At 48.8% G+C, this 20,949-nt stretch overlaps 3 protein-coding genes across 3 annotated transcripts; all 3 read right to left on the bottom strand.

The window, feature by feature from the left end:
* Positions 1-340: 340 nt before the first annotated feature.
* LOC124681002 (protein synthesis inhibitor II-like) lies at positions 341-9,042 on the bottom strand. Its single transcript, XM_047216008.1, has 2 exons — positions 9,001-9,042; positions 341-1,005 (listed from the first exon to the last, which is right to left on the bottom strand). Exons 1-2 carry the CDS (start codon positions 9,040-9,042, stop codon positions 463-465), a joined length of 585 nt encoding a protein of 194 aa, XP_047071964.1. The 3' UTR covers positions 341-462.
* A 1,200-nt stretch (positions 9,043-10,242) lies between these two features.
* Positions 10,243-13,275, bottom strand: LOC124680987 (receptor-like protein EIX2). Its single transcript, XM_047215996.1, has one exon. The coding sequence runs from the start codon at positions 13,273-13,275 to the stop codon at positions 10,372-10,374; it is 2,904 nt and encodes a 967-aa protein (XP_047071952.1). The 3' UTR covers positions 10,243-10,371.
* A 5,081-nt stretch (positions 13,276-18,356) lies between these two features.
* Positions 18,357-19,563, bottom strand: LOC124680986 (chalcone--flavanone isomerase-like). Its single transcript, XM_047215995.1, has 3 exons — positions 19,440-19,563; positions 19,169-19,330; positions 18,357-19,055 (listed from the first exon to the last, which is right to left on the bottom strand). Exons 1-3 carry the CDS (start codon positions 19,531-19,533, stop codon positions 18,616-18,618), a joined length of 696 nt encoding a protein of 231 aa, XP_047071951.1. The 5' UTR covers positions 19,534-19,563; the 3' UTR covers positions 18,357-18,615.
* Positions 19,564-20,949: the final 1,386 nt, after the last annotated feature.

Below are 20,949 nucleotides of genomic sequence, written 5' to 3'. Positions count from 1 at the left end.
TGATTTGATATTCTAGATGTTGATATTATTTTCTTACATAATTGGTTAAACTTTACATTGTTTGACTTTCAAAAATACTTATATGCACTATATTTGAGCAAGAATGGATTTTTTAAAAATCTATACTCATGTCTTTAATTCAAGAATACCAGAGCACACACACATGACAAACTACCTCTAATCCAAATAGGGCCTTATGTGTAAACCCCAATGAAATTTTCCCTAATTGAGAAAATAAATTGTACAGGTCGATGTACTGTATGGAACTATAGATACATCTGAATTTAGACAAATTTCGACATGTTTTTATGAACAGAAATAGTACTACAAATACAGAGACTAAAAAGTGGAATCTGCTCACTTCTTTATTTACCGTTGAAGTATTCCCAAACATACTTATTTTCAGGCCGTACGTATGTATCATCAAACTATGTATACTCCAAGCTACACCAAGCGATCGAGCTAGTAGTTGACACTGGCGCGGAACATCTGCAGCGCCTTGGTCTCGTCCATCCCGCCCGGCACCTGGACGAACAGGAGGATCCCCACCGTCGCCGCCGCCTTGTGCGCCGTCTTCACATCCATCTGATCAGACGCCTGGAACGCTCCCGGGCGCGGGCGAATAGGAGGTGGCTTCTTTTCTGCAGCTGATTCCTCTTGGCCTTTCCCCTTGCCTTCAGGCTTGTCTACATCACATCGATCCGTCTGGAGCAGCGCTCTGGAGAGGTCCTGCCACCCGTTCACCTGCGCCTTCATCTCATTGGTGATCGTCCCTCTCTTCGCCGCCGCCTTCGGGTGCATCAGGCCGGCCACGAACGCCGACACGGTCTGGAACCGGGTGGCCTCGTTCACCATGAGCAGCAGCGCCACCACGGCATCCCTGGCCTGCTGCTGCTTCGCGCCGGAGCCGAGGTCGGCCCCGGTGCGCGCGGCGAGCGCGTTCACGGCCTCGGTCATCTGCTGCGGGCCAAGAAGGACGCCGACAAGCTTGATGAGAATCAGAACCTGTAGAAAAGGGTGAGAAGATCAGGGTGGGGTGGAAGCAGGGGGTGGAAGAAGAAAAATGTACCGGGAATGAATGTATAGGCGACGGGGTCCACGGGGACCAGGCGTCCAGGCGTAGCTTGCTTGCTGCTAGCTGAAAGAAGAAGACAAGGCCAACTTCGATTTGCAGCAAGCACGTACGGGTGTCATACCTGGGATTGGGAGTTCGAGACGAATTTTCTGAAGAACAAGACCTTTTTCTGAAGACCAATTCTCAGCGTGGAATGGGTCGCAACACGTTGAAAGGTGCTCGCGTCGGTTTCAGAAGGGACGCCATGCGAAGGAGGTCCTACGTTCACCGTCGCAGATGCTGGCTGGTGATGATGGTGGTACACGTGTCCCGTGTCCGAGGTTGAGCCGTCGTCGTGTTCCGGTTTCTACCGTTCCTTTGCTAACTTAAAGAACTTCAGCTGTTACGTCTCCATTTACTAATGCAAAGATCGGTTCTGACTTCCAATCGAGTACGTGTTACATAATCAGAGATGAGCAGTAGTGATTCTGAAGTATGAGATTTATTCAAGAAGCAGTACCGAGTCATTGATCCAATAATAATAGTACTGTACATCTTTTTAAAATAAAATAGGAGGCCTAAGCCATGCGTTAAATTAATAAGGCCCGAATCAGCATGTACAAAGTGTTTAGATATCAGCTTACATGCAACACACACAACAAAATCGAAGAAAGATTACAAGAAACACACCTTAAAGGTCGAGGCCCTCATCCACTCCGCGTGATTAGAGCCTTGGAGAAGACTCGCCGAGAAAACACCATCGGAGAATAATGTAGCCATTGTCAACACCTGGATCGCCGCTGAAGTATATACATCTGTTATAAAAGCGACAAGCAAATAACGAAGAACGATAAAGGAAATCGCAGCGGAGACACGAGATTTAACGTGGAAAACCCCTTCCAACACAGAAAGGGAAAAAACCACGGGCGCCAGCCAGCAAAACTTCACTATATCGGGGACTGTTTACAAACACCGTGGGTTATCTTATAATCTGATAAACCCTAGCCGGCGGCTTACAAGATGTATATATAGGCGGTGCCAACGATCTGTACCGTACCGCGGGGGGCTGCCCCCCCGCACCCCCTTCGCAGGCGTCCCTGCAGGGCACGACGTATGGGCTAACTTCTGACTACGCTACGCTTCGGCCCAAGCCTCCGGCGACGGGCCTCGCTCCGCTCGTCAGAAGTTAGCCTCCCTTTAGTATATGAATTTGGATCACAATACAACAACATCTGCCTCCACCTTCGAAGAAGGCCCCTACCTTCTCACCTCGGATCGAAGGGCGCCACACCATTGTGACGCAGAGTAGCACCTCCAAGAACACGGAAGGCACACTTAACAACTTGCGCAAGGCAAGAACCAAACACGAACACCCCATCCAGCGAAACCGTGGACACCGTTATCGATCGCTGCACTAACCACTCATCAAGACGCAAACTTTAATCTGAGATCACTGCAAGAAGATACAATATGAGAATGGCAACGCAACTACCATGAAGGGCAAGGGCCCAAGCTTCTGCATCACACGAGCCAACTCAACCAAGCCGCCGAAGAGGTGATCCCTATCCCCTCTTGCCCATGATCGAGGGCGCCGCACCACCGGTGGACACGGACCACACTTGGTCATAGAGCACATGAAGCTAAAGACGCCAACCAAACATGAAGCCACGTTGCCTCATGTTGGCGTCAGAAACCCACCGGCGGGCAGTGACTGGCCAACACCGTAGAGCCGGGAACAACTAGGGCTGCGGCTGGCCCCAGTCCCTCAGAGCGACGGCCCGCAAAGCCTCCTGGTCGCGCGCCGATGCAAATTGCAAGGGCGTGCCACCCGACCTATACCCGGTCGGGAAGGTGTGGATGATGCCTCGCTTAGTTTCTGCAGGGCGCACACGTACACGTTAAATACGAGCCTCGATCGGCTCTCGAGTTATCCCGTGAATCGGCTCATGGAGCCGATCCACCCATGATTCGTCCAAGGTGGCCGAATATATGGTGGTCCCGCTTGATCAAGATAAAGCATATGAGATCCACGACGATCTAGGGTTTTCACCGCATAATCGGATCATCCTACTCACGATTGGGCCTCGCGCTCGCGCACGGTGATCGTAAGCCAACCCTAGACAAGGCCTAAAAACCAACACGAGGTTGATCCTCGGAACATCCTGTCTAGGGCCAGCAAACTACACCCTACACGCCGCCGGATCCTCCAACCCTTTGTAAGGCCTAACTATTGCGAGATATTAAACTAATCCCTGATAAATCAAGGAGCAATCGTAACGGATCAGATCTGCCAAATAACGATCAAGCGGGGTGCCGCCCCTGCACCCATGATGAGGTACAAGGACGGCTAGATGCGCAAGGGTTGCACTACGACAGCATATGATGCTAAGAACAATGCTAACCCTAACACATCTATGATAACTACGTTGCTCGCCATCAAAAAGGCTTCAGTACGAGCAACGCATGAACAACGTGGGCAGGCTCGTGCTGCCTAGATCGCGAGATGCGATCTAGGCAGCATGGTGCTTGCCGGAGAAACCCTTGAGACGAAGGGGTTGGCGATGCGCCGAGATTGGTTTGTGTTGAACGTTGGTTGTTGTTTATTCCATAAACCCTAGGTACATATTTATAGTCCAGGGGACTTTCTAATGTGGGCGTGCACTAAACCGTGCACGGGTAAAACTCTAACTTCTAAACTGAGATGCGATCTAATATGTTACAGATACATGGGCAGTTTAGCCCAACTTGGTATAAAAGGCCGATTCACGTATTTCTTCCATGTATAATCTTCACATCCATCTCGATTGCGGCCCACCTCCAGCTTGGTCAAATTCTGGTGATAACACATGCCCCCCTGGTTTTGGAAATGACATTTCCAAAATCATTATGCTTTTCTCTCGTCGGGTCATGTCGTGGCAGAGCAGAACCGTCGCAGAGTCCTTCATCATGATAACTTGCCTTCTCAACTTCTCTGCATGATTTGACAGTTTTGGCACCACCCCCTCGGAAACTGTTCGAGTATTTACTCCATGCCCTTTCATTTAACCGCATCGAACAGTTCTCCTCTTTGTCCCCTTTTGCATTGGCATAACGAGCCGATAGCAACGCACCGGTCCTTCAACTGATGATTCTCCTTCCGGTAAGTACAGGTCTGTTGCCCCCCGAGCCTTGATCAGGGCGAGGATAAAAGTGGACCATCCGAACCGACCATCATCAGATTCCCCCTCGTAGCGCCATGTTAGCCGTTTTCAACAAAATCGGCTCTCCAGAACATCGATGTTTCAAGGCGAGCTGCCCTCCGAGTTACTCCAAATCAGCAGCTCCAGTTCCATTGATCCCCTGACAGTTATTCCTCTTGAGTCGATGTCCATGCATCGGCTTTTATATCCTTAAGTCGATGTCTGCTGCATCGGCTGTGCTCAAAATTTTTTAAATTTTTTTAGGCCGATTTGTGTATCGGCACCCATACTTGATAGTATTATCTCATATCCTCGTGTTTTATCCACCTAGGTGCTTCCCCGAGCCGATTCTGTCAAGAGAATTGATGGTATCGGCTCTTCAGGTAGTCCCTGCTGGGTCAAACGTTGATCCCAGGCAAAATAGATGGTGAGGATAATCTTGGCCGATTGCTGGAATCGGCCTCCACGTTGCTTGCTCCGTGAAGGTTATGTAATGTTCCTCCACAAATTTTTGGGGGGCCGATCGCAAGGATCAGCCTCGCCACGCTTGCTTATTGACGTGCTTTTGCTACTCGTCCAGGCCGGTGGATAGAACCAGCCCAATCTCTGACTTTATCACGTTGGTGCGCTTGCTGTTGTCCACCTCGGGTGCATCGTGTAAACGTGGAGCCCTACACTTTGCCGGACGAACGAGCACCATGTTTGTGCCAGCCGATGTTTCATCATCGGCTTTCCTTTGCTTGGGGCGCCACTCTTTTCTTTGCGGCAGTCCCTCCTCATCCAGGGTTCGCTGAACTTTCGCAGCCAGATCAGGTCGTGCCTTCCTTAGCGTATGCAAGTATAACCTCTCGGCTTCCTCCAAGCCGCGCAATCGCTGAACCCTGCGCTTTTGTGAACGGCTGAGTCCGTCAGGGCACCACCTTGGACGGTGGTACCTGTCTTCTTCCTCTTCTTGTCCCTCGTCTTCTGAATCCTCGAGATCTGCCCAGCGAGGGGACTCAGCGCGTTTGCTCTGTGGTGGGAGAGGCCCTAAGCGCTCGAACACGGACACGTTGGCTGCCTCCTTCTTCTTACGATTGCATTCTGGGCAATTGTCGATTGTGGGCAATCGGCTCATTCCTGAATCCCAGCAGTGTCTGAAGAAGGGGCAGTCCCAGTGCCTGGCGTTGTCATCTTGCTCCCTTGGCTTTTCCGTGGCACGGCGCTCGTGCTCCTCCTCATTGTGATCGTGCCGACGATATCTTCTGGCTTCTCTAGCCAGACGATCTCTTTCATCATCGTCGCCGTGTCGCCGGCGTTGGTCGTACTGACTCACATACTTGTTGAGGAGGTGATCAGAGAGGGGTCGTTGATATCTTATGTTCTTCACTTCTCCCTCCGTGACGTAGCGCTTGCCATCTTGACGGAGCCGATCGCATGGAGCGGCCCCTCTCGTGTCCTTGCTCGAGAGCAGCTGCTCTCATCTCCATCTTTGCCGCAGTGGTTCCCGGGTCCTACCATGTTGATGCTCGAACGAGGGACCTGTCCGGCAACCCTCGGGGAAGGTGACTTCCACCATGTTAACGGCGGGGAAGGGTTGGGTGTCGACCTTCATGGCGTACTGGTTGAAAATTAGACGCCTCTTCTCTATCGCCGCTTGGATGTGCTGACGCCACACCCTGCAGTCGTTGGTGGCATGGGAGAGCGAGTTGTGCCATTTGCAGTACGGCTTTCCATTCAGCTCTTGCGCCGTGGGGAACTTGAGACCTTCGAGAATCGTCAACTGTTTCTCCTTGAGCGGGAGGTCGAAGATTTGCTCCGTCCTGGTCACGTCAAAATCAAATCCCCGGGCGGCCCCGGTGGCTTTACCCATTTGCGGGACACGGGGGTTCCTCCCCGAGTCCACTCAGCCCACTGCTATTTCTTGGTCTCCCATAGCGCCTTCATCTTCGCCTGCGTCAACCATGGTAACCACGCGCTTGAATTTGTCCTGGTAGACATCCGGGTGGCGCTGTTCATACGGCTGACAGCCTTCGCACCATGTGTGCTAATGAAGGGTAGTCCGCTTGGGCGGCCACGTCCTTGATCGATGATGACGGACCCACCACCGCCAACTCGACTGCTTCTTTTTCGCTTACGTGAACCGAATAGCATCGGTTCCTAACGGTCCTGAAGCGCTGGATGTATTCCGACACTGTTTCCCCGCGCTTCTGTCGTACTTGTGCTAAATCGGCAATGCCAGCCTCGGAAGCCTCTGAGTGATATTGCTCATGGAACCGTTCTTCCAACTGCTTCCAAGTCTGGACTGAGTTCGGTGGCGGTGATGTGTACCAACCGAAAGCCGATCCTGTGAGGGACCGTGAGAAGTACCTCACACGCAGCTCGTCCGACGCCGAGATCATGCCCAGCTGTGCCAAATATCGGCTCACATGCTCGATGGAGCTGGAACCATCCGATCCGCCGAACTTTGTGAAGTCCGGGAGCCGATACTTGGGTGGTAGCGGGATCAATTCGTACTCGTTGGGGTACGGCTTGGTATAGCCGACCGTCTTCCTTTTCGGCATCATACCGAACCGATCTTTCGGAATCGTACAAATCTGATCCGCGGTGATGGCTGTAGGTGCCGAACCTTGAAGATTCGCCGGAGTGGCGTACTTAACCAGCCATGCTTGTTTTTCCGGTTCCGAGCCAACCGCAGGAGCTGGGCTCGGAGTTTTGTCGGGGTGGCGTATTTAGCTAGCCACGTTTGCTTCTCGTGGTCCGCATCCGACGTTCCTCCCGTTGTTCCGAAGTCCCCGCTGTTGCAACCTCGGTTCGAGGGTGCCCGATTCATTGCAGCTCGGCACGTATGCGCATGCGTATCCGTGCGGGATCTCCTTGGGCGTGTCATGTAGGAATTGGTAGTCACTGGGGTCACCACCAATCTTGTAGACGACGTAGGCCGATGCGTTCGGCGCTTCAGGCGCTGCCAAGGCGAACGGCAGCGGTGGACGGGACTGGAGTGGTACTTCTCCTTGGTGAGTCCCTAGAGCTGGTCCCGATGGAGAGTACCGATGGCTCATGATCTCCCGGATCACGCGCGAGCGACGCGCTCCAACGTATTCACCAGGCTCTCAGAATGGCGGTGCAGCGAATGAGCCACCATGAAGTTGATCTCCTGACGCAGCGACCTGGTGCGTTCTTCTGACGGGGTGGATAGGTCCACTCCATCAAGGGCGCCTTCAGGTGAGAACCCCTTCCATCTGATGCCATGGGAGCGGGTCCTGTGGAAAGAGCCGATGAGGTCGGCTTCGAGGAAGGCTTTGACCTCGTCATACTTCTTCTTGAGCTCGCCATTGAGCTCCTCGTAAGTGACCGGAGTTTCTTCCGCCATCTCGGATGTAGATGGCGATGTGGTGGATGTCGTGGATGTTGAAGATGGTCCCACCGAGCGTGCCAGAATGTGTTGGCGTCAGAAACCCACCGGCGGGCAGTGGATCGGCCAACACCGTAGAGCCGGGAACAACTAGGGCTGCGGCTGGCCCCGGTCCCTCGGAGCGACGGCCCGCAAAGCCTCCCCGGTCGCGCGCCGATGCAAATTGCAAGGGCGTGCCACCCGACCTATACCGGTCGGGAAGGTGTGGATGATGCCTCGCTTAGTTTCCTGCGGGCGCACACGTACACGTTAAATACGAGCCTCGATCGGCTCTCGAGGTTATCCCGTGAATCGGCTCATGGAGCCGATCCACCCATGATTCGTCCAAGGTGGCCGAATATATGGTGGTCCCGCTTGATCAAGATAAAGCATATGAGATCCACGACGATCTAGGGTTTTCACCGCATAATCGGATCATCCTACTCACGATTGGGCCTCGCGCTCGCGCACGGTGATCGTAAGCCAACCCTAGACAAGGCCTAAAAACCAACACGAGGTTGATCCTCGGAACATCCTGTCTAGGGCCAGCAAACTACACCCTACACGCCGCTGGATCCTCCAACCCTTTGTAAGGCCTAACTATTGCAGATATTAAACTAATCCCTGATAAATCAAGGAGCAATCGTAACGGATCAGATCTGCCAAATAACGATCAAGCGGGGTGCCGCCCCTGCACCCATGATGAGGTACAAGGACGGCTAGATGCGCAAGGGTTGCACTACGACGACATATGATGCTAAGAACAATGCTAACCCTAACACATCTATGATAACTACGTTGCTCGCCATCAAAAAGGCTTCAGTACGAGCAACACATGAACAACGTGGGCAGGCTCGTGCTGCCTAGATCGCGAGATGCGATCTAGGCAGCATGGTGCTTGCCGGAGAAACCCTTGAGACGAAGGGGTTGGCGATGCGCCGAGATTGGTTTGTGTTGAACGTTGGTTGTTGTTTATTCCATAAACCCTAGGTACATATTTATAGTCCAGGGGACTTTCTAATGTGGGCGTGCACTAAACCGTGCACGGGTAAAACTCTAACTTCTAAACTGAGATGCGATCTAATATGTTACAGATACATGGGCAGTTTAGCCCAACTTGGTATAAAAGGCCGATTCACGTATTTCTTCCATGTATAATCTTCACATCCATCTCGATTGCGGCCCACCTCCAGCTTGGTCAAATTCTGGTGATAACACCTCAACACAAATACCGCCACCAGCAGCCCCTTGCGCCGCACAGTTCAACCACCACCCAGTCCCAAAGTGACGCCTCCCAGGAGGAAAATAACGCCAGCACGCCCCCGTCGCCGCCCAATCCAAGGGACTTGGGTTTTCACCTAGGAGGAGAGGAATAGGAGGGGAGGGAGGTATACCTCGATGTCGCCTCCAAGAAGGGGAACGATGCACTGCGTCATCGTTGCCATGACCGCCACCACCGGTCAAGGGTTTCCCTCGGAGCCCCATCCCCCGCCACCCCTAAGGCTCAAACATCGGTGAGACCGACTTTGGGGCAGGAATCACACACATGAGAGACACCATCTTTGGATCTAAGGCAGAGGGCAGGGAACACCGCAACAAGCAGCCACCACCCCCAAGGCACCCATGTGGCCGAGGAGGATGGCCCCCAGCACCAACACATGCACATGTCACCGGTGACGCTGCCCTCACTGCTCGAGGCCGCCGCCTCCATTGCCAGAGTTCTATCCGTCGAGTGGGAGCAGCGAGATCCCCGCCGCCGCTGTCCTTGGCAGCCGCCCGCTGGCTGTTGCCGACAGGCTCCTCTCAGCTGCGGCGAGGGAGAAGGGGATGGGGATGGAGAAGAAGATGAGAGCACACAAGTTTTTGTGCTGCCTACAGTCGCGCAGTTTTTCCTCTCTGCTTTCTATTCCTTTTATTCTGAATACATGCAAACGTGCACAAACAGATTGAGCTACAAACCTGCACCAAGATCCGTGGACTGAAGCATGCCGGCCATGTCAGTGCCTGACCTTTATGCCATGCCATCCCACGGCCAAATCAAACCTAACGGCTATATCGGCAGCTGCGAACTGAAACTAACTGAAACTCTAGCTACAGACTGCACTAGCTGAATCCACACGTTGAGCGACAGCGTGCAGTGTTTATTCTGCTAGTTTACAGGAAGTATTTATATATGTTGCAAATTTGAAGGTAGTGCTCTATGTAAAACATAGAGGCGGGTCCAGAATAGCCAAAGAAAAAAAGATTTCTTCGAACCTGAGAACACCATCTAAAGTGATTTAGAGGACAATCAATAAAAATAATAATACACTCTATATATGTTCCAAATATGAGGTGTTGTTCTATGTAAAACATAGAGGTTCAACATAGAGGTCCAATATTGAAAAATGATTTCGTCGTACTTGAGAACACAATCTAAAACAGTTTAGAGAACTTCAAAACAATCGATAGAAAACATTACAATTTATATATGTTCCAAATATGAAGGTGTTGTTCTTTGTAAAACACATAGGTCCAGAATAGCGAAAGGAAAATAATGATTTCTGCGTACTTGAGAACACCATCTACAATAATTAAGAGAACTTCCAAACAATCTATAACAAAAAGAACAGTACAATTGTTTAGTCGCACTTATTTTCCAAACTGTCCACATCACAACATCATGCAGTAGTATCAAGACTACTAGTTCCAACAACAATAATGCTCAAGTCAAATGCAAAATAAAAAATAAAAAATATCACTACGGGCTTTACCGGTCTTGCTTTTCACCCATGACGAAGCTGCAGCGCCAATCCTTCAGGCAAACGTGTCCGGCGCGATGACACTGCTCCGCTTCTTGCAGACCCAGCACATGAACGAAATAGGAAGATGATGAAGACCAACCAAAGACCAAAGACAAATCCTGCAGCCAGCCCAAGATAAAAGTACTTGGCCTCATGTTGTTGATGCTCCTCAATATCGCGTCCAGTTGCATCAGGCTCCGAACAAGTCCTGGAAAGAGGAGGTCCACAGAGATAGTTGTTGCCGATATACGATGACTCTGGGTCGATGAGTGACTGCAGCTGGTTCCCCATGGGTATCCTTCCTGAAAGATTATTGTACGACAGGTCTAGCTTGCTTAATGTTGTGATGTCTGCGAGACCAGAAGGAATATCACCAGACAGTTCATTGCTCGACAGGTCGAGAGACTCCAATGATCGCAGCAAACTAACCTTCTCGGGGATCCTACCGGACAAATGATTATGGGAGATGTTCAGCATCTTAAGTTCAACAAGAGAAGTTAACTCATCTGGAATCTCTCCGACCAGATTGTTGCACGACAAGTCAAGGCCAACCATATAGACGATGTTCCTGGTGTAATTAAGGTATTGGCCTTTCATTACCACTACTAAACTGTCATCGTATTTTGGCGAATCGTTCGTGTCAGGGTTCGCTGGCCTTTCATATCCCCACACTAAGGGATGCCATAATGCTTCTGTCACCTGCGCCATTGCTTTTAAGTTGGCCAGTGTACGAGGTATAGATCCTGCTATTCTGTTATATGCAAGGTCCACATACTGTAGGTGTCCAAGCTGTGTGAGCTGAACTGGAATAGAGCCAGAGAACCTATTATGACCCAACCGAAGATAAGACAAATCTGGCAGTTTGTCTGCTAACCATGTTGGCAACTCTCCAACAAAGTTGTTGTAGGCAAGATCAAGTAGAACCAACTGGGAGCAGCTCTCCAAGAATGAAGGGAATTCACCGGACAAGTTGTTCTCATGCAAAACTAGAGCTAAAATGGATCTGCTCGGTTTTGTAGTTTCTTCTGAACACCGTGGGAGGTGTCCTACCAGGAAGTTCTTTGCTAAATCCAGAACTAGCAATAACTGCAGCTTGCAAATATATATTGGAATAGTGCCATTGATACTGTTCTCAGAAAGCAATAGCTCTTCAAGTAGCGGAGCTCCAAAGTTTTGTGGCAGTGGCCCTGATAGAGAGTTTCTGGAAATGTCAAGTTCCGCCAATTGCCTTGGCAACTGCGGTAGGGTGCCAGTGAGGTTGTTGGAGTTCAGGTCAAATATTACTGCTGAAGACATAAACTCAAGAGTCCCTGGCAACATGCCACTGATTTGGTTAAAAGAGATGTTCAAATATATAACATTTGAAAACACACTCCAAAACCAATCCGGAAGGTTGTCAACTATGCCTGCATCAGAAATGTCAAGATAAATAACATCCCTCTGCCCTTTTAGCCACAGAGGAAAATGAGGCCCCATTTTGCAACCTGCGAAATATGCCCAATGCAATTGAAAAGGTGGGATCCAGTTTGAGCTGATCATCATGTGTAGGGAGTTGTAAGACAAATCCAATTCCTCCAAATTCACTAAGGTGGCAAGATGCTCCTCTGAAATAGAACCGTTGAAGTAGTTGCCATCTAGATACAATAGTTTGAGTTTGCTGAGCATAAAAATTTCTAGAGGTACTGATCCTTCAAGCATATTAGAAGAGAGCTGAAGAATGCTCAAATCAGTCCACTGATTTATCCACTTTGGAATTTCCCCAGTGAGATTCGTGCAAGACATATCCAACAACTCAATCTTACTCCATGCACAGCGAGGCAACCCCTCCAAAAATTGTGAAATGTCCTGATTGATCAGGTTTGACCACAGCGTAAGAACTCTCAAATTGCATAGATTTTCCAGTACCTTCAGTTTTACACCCGTGAGATTATTGCCTCCAAGATGAAGTACCTCAAGCGAAGTCATGTTTCCCATTGCATCTGGAAATGCTTCAGAAAGTTCATTGTTTGTAAGGTCAAGATGCCTGATGATGCCGAAATCCCAGAACCAGTAGGCTGGATTAATGGTGTCAAACCCACTATCACTTAGATCAAGCACCTCAAGTGACGTGAGGTTAGAATGCACAACAGGCACGAGTGGAAAAACAAGTTTACAGTTATGGACAAGAAGGGCTCTTAGATTAGGTAACTTGTTAACTGCTTGAAGCCAATTGCCAGTGGCACTGAGATCCACACTACTAATGTCGAGAAATCTTAACAAAGGAAGACGCGGCAACCATGAGATATCCTCGATGTACAGCATACTGCCATAACCATCAGTGTACCAAGCATTGTTGATGTCAAGATATAGCAATCTGGATAAGTTACCAAGTTGAGGAGGCACGTTACCATAAAAATCCATGCAAGAGAGGTTGAGATATACCAAGCTTTGGAAGGAGGCGAAGAATCTGGGTATGTGCACACCTACTCCACCGAGATAGTTTCCACTGAGATCTAGATACTCCAGATGATGCAAAGCAACTAAGGAAGAACTGATGTTCCCACGCATTCCATGAGGATTTTCACTGTGAAAGGAACGGAAGATGTCGTCCAAGAAGAGATTGTTGCGGAGGTCAAGCTTGTTGACATGGCCTGTCATGTTACTGCACCTGACACCACTCCACTGACAGCAATCCTGGCCATTCCAAGAAGAAAAGAGGTTTTGTGGATCGCTTCTGATGCCAGCTCTGAATGACAGCAGTGCATCCCTCTCGCTTGTGATGCACCCTCTGTTGTTGGTTTGTTGTGCATAGACAGCAGGAGAGGCGATCATGGTGGCTAGAATAAGGAAAAGACAAAGGGCTGCAGCAGCATCCATGGAGGATATCGGAGTTGAGAAATGCGCCATTATTTCTGTTTTACTAAGCCGCCAACTCAATTAGAGCATATAGCCATATGGACCACTGCCCCTGGTAGTATTATTCAGAAGAGAAGAAATGGCCACAAGCTAGTCAAAAGTGGCCAAAAGCTAGTCAAAGAATGTGACACTGTCTAAATACATGATGGCAATAGAAACGTGTGTTGATTTGCAGATAAGCTGTGCTAAATGAAAACCCTACCACGACCGAAGACTGAAACCTGGATATAACCACTAACCATCACTCATTTGTGTGACAGATTAGCAGTAAAAAAATTACTCCAGTTAAAATGCTAATAAGTGACATTTCTATAAATATATGTTTATTTTCACTGCTGGAATAGTTAAAATGCTAATAATTGACAATTCTATAAAGTTATATATTTATTTTCATGAACTGCGATGGGATAACTATATTAAGGCTAGCGCATTATATTTACTCCAGTTTTTCCCGCTGAATGTATGCGCATGCATTCTCATACAGCCCTCCGTGATGGACTATTAATTAGGGTGCTTGCTACAGTGTAAGGCTATTACGCATATTTTTTAAGCACAAATGGATGACATCGGATGAATCAAAATTTAGTGAAGTCCATCAGTCTAATTCAGTATGATGTTAGTAATGAAAAGAAACTGTAAGCAGGAGGAAGTGGAGAAATGTAACCTGAGAATTATTCTTATTATAAACTGTGGATTTCTTATTTTGAACAGCGGTGGCAGCACAAACAAAATATGCAGCTCTCTTTGTGCATTAACTTCATGAGCATAATATAAGAGAAACGATCAATAATTTCTCGATGCGCATTCGCTATATATATATATATGTGGGGATTAAGCTAGTACTTATTGTTCGCATGACATAACACGATAAGAATCAAATATCTAGGTAAAGAAAATGAACACAGTTGGACCTGCTGCCCTTCTAGAACAGAGCAAAAGGTTCTGGGAAGGATATCCAGAAATGAACAGAGTCTTTTTCCCGTTCAAATTAAACAGAGGAATCTTACCTTTGTCACATCAACAGAATGCAACTGGATCCAGACATGCGCCAGTTCGCCGGCCCAGATCGAGATCAAGCCACTGCAACCTGAAAACCCCGCGCTGCAAACATGTGAAGAACTGAAGATGATGGAGAGCGAGGAGGGGATTGCGAAGATGATGGGGAGCGACGAGGGCGTTGTCGGCGTGGACCACCACGAGCCACACCGCCTCCGCGCCCAGCACCGCTCATCGCCGCCACGAGCGCCGCCGGCACAGGTCGTGGCCGCCGCCATCTGCGTCGATCTGCGTGCCCCTGTACAGACTGTACCGAATGTTAGATCCCAAGGATCTCAAGTTGTACCGAAGGTTGTCCTAAAATAGCTCAACCCTTTTGCTCGGGCGATTCATCAAATTGATCAGGCTAATGTCTGCTGGGACTTGCCGATACATGGTTGTTTGTGTTTAGCTGCCGAACATCACCAGTGTGCAGCAATGGCATTCGAACGGCATGTCATTGCCTAGTGGTGATACTTGAATATGTTGAACTGTTTTTAGCTACAGCGCTCAGCGTTGCCCACCATGTTCAGGTCTGCAAATTTGAGTTTTATGGTCGGTGAGACCCCATAGATCCTGCAATATCTCCCAATTGTCCAGCCAAATTTGATGATCATCGCCAACAAACTTTGGAAAGTCCATTTTGGGTGTGCTACAAACGACGTGCGGTGATTTGAGTGTGGTGCTCGAACCTCGTGTGGGTCAGGTTCACGGTCGAACAGGTGAGGGGCGTTCCGAGATGTACCAGTGTTGGGAGGAGGATCGGTGAATCAATTGATTTTCGGTGTACAACCCCCGCGTTGGATTTGCCGTGTCGTGCCCGCTGGGCCGTTTGTCAGGGCCGATCTGCACGAGCACGACGATGGCACTATGTTCTAGATAAAAATGACAAAACCCGACAAATTATATAGAATATGGTCACCTTTAGAATTGAAATATGAATTATGAGTGTTTAGAAATAAAAGTCTACATGTAGCTCTGTCTTCATTTTAAGTTTCCCCTATTAAACATTCTTTCACAGCTGCTCAAGTGGCTACAGTGTATTATGTCCGATAGGATAAAATATTCACAAGTGCTCTTTAACGGGATTTGTTCAGTCTTACTAACACTCAACTCATGATGAGTCGATCAATGTTGCGGATCGTCGTACGTGGGAACACCGAGAAGGAGAAGGGATCGTTGTACTAACACTCAACTCACGAAACATCTTTTCGCCCCCTTAGGGTTTCCTTTTAGATTCATCAATTTACTCGATTAATATATAGATGAGCTCACGATTACTATTGTGACTCTTGAACCTTTGATGATGTAACATGTCTTCAGGTCAATCTCCGCATCACTAAATCGAGAAGTAAAATAAATGGCGCTAAGCAAAAATTGCCGCTACGCGTGTGTGAAGCCGCCACAACTCTGTCTCATCCTTCGTTGTCGACGTTAGAGGGAGGGGCCGGGAGGGAACCGATCCTCTACGACAAGTGCTTTTAGGCCTTTCCTTGATTAAAAAGATATTTGTCCCAACGCCAATGATGGTTAAATTTAATGAATGCATGGATTTTATGTGGCTAAAAGCCAAAAAAATCAAAGAATCCTCTATTTTTAGGGGTATAATAGGATGGTTGTTTGGTCTATGTGTTATTTTTCATGGTTGTCTTTTAAAAAAATACAATAATATGTCTTTGGAAGAAAAGAAGAGTTCAAAGAACTCGACAATTTGCTGATTATTGTTTTAAACATCTCTTGCACCATGTATCGTTCACTTCTTATACTGTACATGTTTCGATGAATAAGGCGCACGCGTATTTTAAGATGAATTTTGACCGAAAAATTGAGCAACACATTTTTATTATATTATATGTAATTAATATTATTGTATTCATATTAAAAACATTTTCTAATAATGTTAAAAAAATTAATGATAGCAGGAGAGCTGCTATTTCATTTCATTAGAGGGAAAGACGATTACAAAGAAGGAGGTCAGAAAAAAGACCAACCTAGAGCACACTATTTACAGGGGGTCCCTCCATACTGAGCAACAAGAGGAATGGGTGCTCCGGCCAGCTTCCATGCAGCCGCTTCATCCTTTAGACGAACAATGAAATCCGCCATGGGGAGCTCCTTCTTTTAAAAAATCCGTCTATTCCGCTCTTTCCAGATTTCCCAGCAAATAAGGTTTGATGCCGGAAAGATGTTTTTCCTCTGAACCTTGGAGCGCCTACTCACCATGTCCCTATACCATTCTTGTATTGACAGATCCTTGCCCAACCATCTTTATATATTTAGAGTATTTTTTTCAAAGTAAGAAACACACAAAAAGAGAACGCCTTATTGATTGAAATAGTGAAATTGAGGAGTATAATACATCATCGCATTGGGTGTGACATCATAGTGGGCATGTTATTCTTGGGCACCAGGATGTAGAATGCAGTGTTAAGGCTGTTGAAGGAAGGGTCATTGAGGTCGTAGAATTTGTTGAGTGCTCTTAGCAGGTCAGCCTTCACGATATTCCAAGAGGTTTTAAAAAACGCCGCGGAGAAACCGTCTGGCCTAGGCTCTTTGTCCGATGGTGTATCAAAGACCGCAACCTTCAACTCCTCTAGGGTAAACGGAGCGTCTAGCTCAGATAGGTCTGGAGCTGGAAGCCCAAGCTGAGGCCAATCGAAACTTTGCGTGCAAGGGACGTCTGTGCCTATGATCTTGCTCATGTGATCAAAGCTTACTTCCTCCAGCTTCGAGGGAGTTGTCGCAATCCCGTCATCTGTAGTTACGGATTGGATTATGTTCTTTTGCTTTCTATGAGAGGCCCTTGAATGGAAGTACTTGGTGTTGGCATCTCCAAGTTTAAGCCATCTGTCCCTAGCTCGCTGCCTGGCTTTAATACGGTTAATGACCGCCAGCCCAACTCCTCGAGCTTTGAGGCATGAACAGTCAGGATGGGATTGGGCCGGGTCGACCCGACGGGTCGCTGACCCGACCCAAAATTTCAGGGCCATTGGGTCACGTGGGTCGGCCCTAAATAAAATTTGGGCCAATGGGGCCGGCATCGTTTGACCCGTCGGGCCAGCCGGGTCGACCCAAATCGTAGCTACATTAGGCACTAATTCTGCCCGAATCGGTGTCCCCAACCTGTTCACAGTGCGTGGCGTGTCTGTGACGGCTCTGGCTCGCGTGCTGAACTAACTGAAGCAATGTCAAGACTAATGGGTGACCTCGTTTAAGGGTGGCACTGAAAATCTGCAACTGCCAAAAATGAATGCTAGTTAAACTGAAACTGTGACGAGTCCTTAGTCTTTCCGATGACAAAAATTCTTGCAGTCTTGCAGATCACGTACGTTGAGTAAATCATTTGCGGGAGAATTGATGGACTGATGGTCAGTTTGGTCATGTACTTGTTTTGAACATACGTGATGTAATTTATATACTCTAACGTATAGCTGAAATAATTACTACCTACATAAAGATCGAAAGGTCACTCTTTTTGGGCGAATCAAGAGCATTTTTGTTGTTTATTGTCAATATTGCCGAATGTTTTCGGTGTAAGCTCGACCAAAAAATTGTATTAAAGTTAGAATTTGGGTCGGCCCCAGATACCCAACGGGCCAGCAGGGCCACTGAGATATTTTAATTGGGTCGGCCCATGGCCCCTCAAATTGGCCTTGGGGCCATAGGGGCCAGGGCCAAGGCCGGGGCCGGGTCGGCCCGTTCCCATCCTGAATGAACAGAGCTCCCTCTCATCCACCGAGAGCTGTCTCACCTCCTGCGCCGTGTCAAGCCGGAGAATAATTTCTTGCCCCACAAGCATTTTCTTTCTGATATCACCAATGTAGTTTCTTGCCTAGACAGACACTTCGCCAGCCTTTTGAGCTTGCAGTCAAGCACAGCGAAGTTGTTGGTGAAAGGACAAGGCTCTTCCCAAGATTGTTGTACTACTTCGCTATAACCCTGCAGTAGTGGCCAGAAGCTTTTGCTATAATGTTAATTTTACACCAACAATTTTTATATATTTAGAGTATTTTTTTTCAAAGTAAAAAACACACAAAAAGAGAACGCCTTATTGATTGAAATAGTGAAATTGGGGAGTATGATACATCATCGTATTGATTGTTAAAAATTATCGAGAGGTAAACAGCCCCTAAATATTTGATGTAAATAAATTTCAATGGCTGGGGTTTGTTTATTCAAGTTAGCACGGTTGACCTCGACGCAAGAGAAACAACGGTAGAAGCTCCGGAACACGACGTGTCAACACGGACATCACCAACCACATGTATAAGCCAGCAGTGACGGTGCCCAGTCCGTTCACGCTGAAACCGACACGGGCTCTGCCACCGCCGGCTCGCTGACGGGTGCGGCCTCCTTCAGGAGCTCGGCGACCCTGGTCGCCAGGCTGAGCTTCGCGGCCGGCGAGACCCCGTGCTCGCCGATGATGGACTCCAGCACGGCCTCGCAGAGCGGCCTGTTCTCTATCGCCACGCCGCCCGACTCCGGCAACGACGAGTCTTTCGAGAACGCGACGGTGAGGACGCCGGCGGGGGAGTGGGTGAAGAGGATGGACGCGCCGGGAGGGAAACTCTCGGCCTTGAAGGCCTCCTTGAACTTGTCGACGGCGGCGGCCTCAGCGTCCGTGTACTTGCCGACGGCCTTCCAGTAGGCGACGCAGTTCTCGGTCACCTTCTCGGAGTACTGTGCGCCGGTGAGCGGCAGGATCATGGTCACCCGCGTGAACTTCTCGAACTCGCCTGCATATCGCAATTGGTTGCCGCGCGCGTGCACGCAACAGAGAGTTAGCCGCGCGCGTGCTTAACTACCACAACTTGGTTTGCGCAAGGACGGACGCGTACGTGTTACGTACCCGTGACGACGTCGCGGAAGAAGGCGTTGTCGGCGGCGAGCTCGTCGGCGGGCTTCCCGGCCCACTTCGCGGCGAGCGCGAACACGGCGGCGTCGGCCTGCAGGTACACGCCGATGGCCGTGAACTTGATGAAGTTGCCGCCGAGCTCCATCCCTCGCACACCTGCACGTACACGGCGCCGTGCGTGAGCCGGACACATGCCGCATTGCCACGCGCTCCAAGAATCTAAGCCGAAACCGGGGCCGGCCGGAGCGGCGAACGAATTAGTTACCTGCGCCGGCGAGGAAGTGCGCGTGGGCTGTGCCCGGCGGACGGGCCAGCGGCGGGAAGACGACGCCGTCGACCTCAAGCTCTGAGACGGCCATGGGTATGAGATCGATGCGCGCGCGGCCGGAGATGGGGGGTTGGATCGGGATGGTAGCTGTGTGTGCACGTCAATAAATAGCAAACAGACACCTACGTCCAGATCACCATCACGGGACAAGGGGGTAGCTGCGATCCAGGGTTTTGGTTGCGAAGCGTGGGGGCACGGGATGGTTAGCTGGCTGGGTGCCACGATCGGTATATGCCCGGACCCTAATTTCGCCGTAATTACAAACCAGGCCATGACATGTAATCTAGGGCTAAACCTCCTAACCCCAACGGGGACGATGTCGTGGCAATTACGTAGTTTTAGGTAGCGTACGGGGGTGTGGTTCGTGGTAGTTGGGCGGGATCGAGAAGACGTGGCGGGCCAACGGCCAGGAGGGGACTTGCGGCGAGGTTAAGCAAGCTACCATTCAGAGCAAAGGAAAGGAGCTCAGCATCACCAAACTGTACCAAATATACTCCCTCCATGCCGGACAGAGATTTGGTGCATATGGACACTAGTGATCCTGTTTTTTTTTAAAAAAAATAAACTATATTTTTGAGTTTCAAAAAATTCTGAAAATAAATCCGTGTATAGTTAATGTTGTATTTCACAAACGTGTAAAATATCCGCTTCAAATACTTTATATTCTGATCTACACAAAATGATAAAAGTGTAGACCTGAGTGGTCATTTTCATATCTATCAAACATATCAGATTTTGCCTTTTTGTCTAGCATAAAATAAAATTAATTTTGGGTTAAGATTTTGCATGACCGTGAGATGTATCATTGATAATCCCCAAGATTATTTTCAGATTTTTAGTAACTTGTAAAAATATCTTTAATTTTTGTTAAATGACGGGAGCACTGAAGCTCGAGAGTCAAAAACACTTTCCGCTCCATGCCCAGATTTATTGAAATCTAGATGTATCTAAATGCTATTTACTATGTACATATATCTAAATTTTAACAAATGTTAGACAATTTTCGTGGGACGGGGGGAGTAGTGATCTTTCACCGTCAAACACTCGATGAAAGCCTCTTCCATACAGAATCATATGACAGCCTAAGTTCAATCCCAATAAACGAGCCAACCTTTTTTTCCGGAGTGAAAACAGAGCTCCTAACGAATTGAACATGACACGAGTCAGGGGTGGAGCTAGAATAAAAAATGAGAGGGGGCAAGAATATGGTTATTGAAGAAAAATTACTTGCTAAGCGGGGGCAAATCACCATTTAAGCTAGCTTTTACAAGAAGATCAGAGATTTGAGTGGGGGCAGCTCCCCCCCCCCGTCAATCGGATGGATATGCCCACGGTAGGGAGTGATCGCTGCTGGTGCGCAGGCGCTAGACCCAGCAACACCTGCTCAAGGAGCGGGTGTGGCTGCTGACGGCGCGGGGGCGCCCCACCCTGCACTAGCGGCTCACGG

This window comes from Lolium rigidum, unplaced genomic scaffold, assembly GCF_022539505.1.
Source record: "Lolium rigidum isolate FL_2022 unplaced genomic scaffold, APGP_CSIRO_Lrig_0.1 contig_32528_1, whole genome shotgun sequence".
Lineage (NCBI taxonomy): Eukaryota > Viridiplantae > Streptophyta > Magnoliopsida > Poales > Poaceae > Lolium > Lolium rigidum.
Note: the sequence above shows the minus strand (reverse complement) of the source record. Positions and strands in the feature narration are given on the sequence as shown.

What these genes read in the sequence shown, in the direction of transcription:
- LOC124680986 (XM_047215995.1), bottom strand. Translation starts at nt 19,533, where the DNA reads ATGGCCGTCTCAGAGCTTGAGGTCGACGGCGTCGTCTTCCCGCCGCTG. An exon ending in GCACTTCCTCGCCGGCGCAG is followed by an intron (nt 19,331 to 19,439) that starts GTAACTAATTCG and finishes GTGTACGTGCAG; the next exon opens with GTGTGCGAGGGATGGAGCTC. An exon ending in CTTCCGCGACGTCGTCACGG is followed by an intron (nt 19,056 to 19,168) that starts GTACGTAACACG and finishes TGCGATATGCAG; the next exon opens with GCGAGTTCGAGAAGTTCACG.
- LOC124681002 (XM_047216008.1), bottom strand. Translation starts at nt 9,042, where the DNA reads ATGACGCAGTGCATCGTTCCCCTTCTTGGAGGCGACATCGAG. An exon ending in TTCTTGGAGGCGACATCGAG is followed by an intron (nt 1,006 to 9,000) that starts GTATACCTCCCT and finishes CCTTTTCTACAG; the next exon opens with GTTCTGATTCTCATCAAGCT.
- LOC124680987 (XM_047215996.1), bottom strand. Translation starts at nt 13,275, where the DNA reads ATGGCGCATTTCTCAACTCCGATATCCTCCATGGATGCTGCTGCAGCC.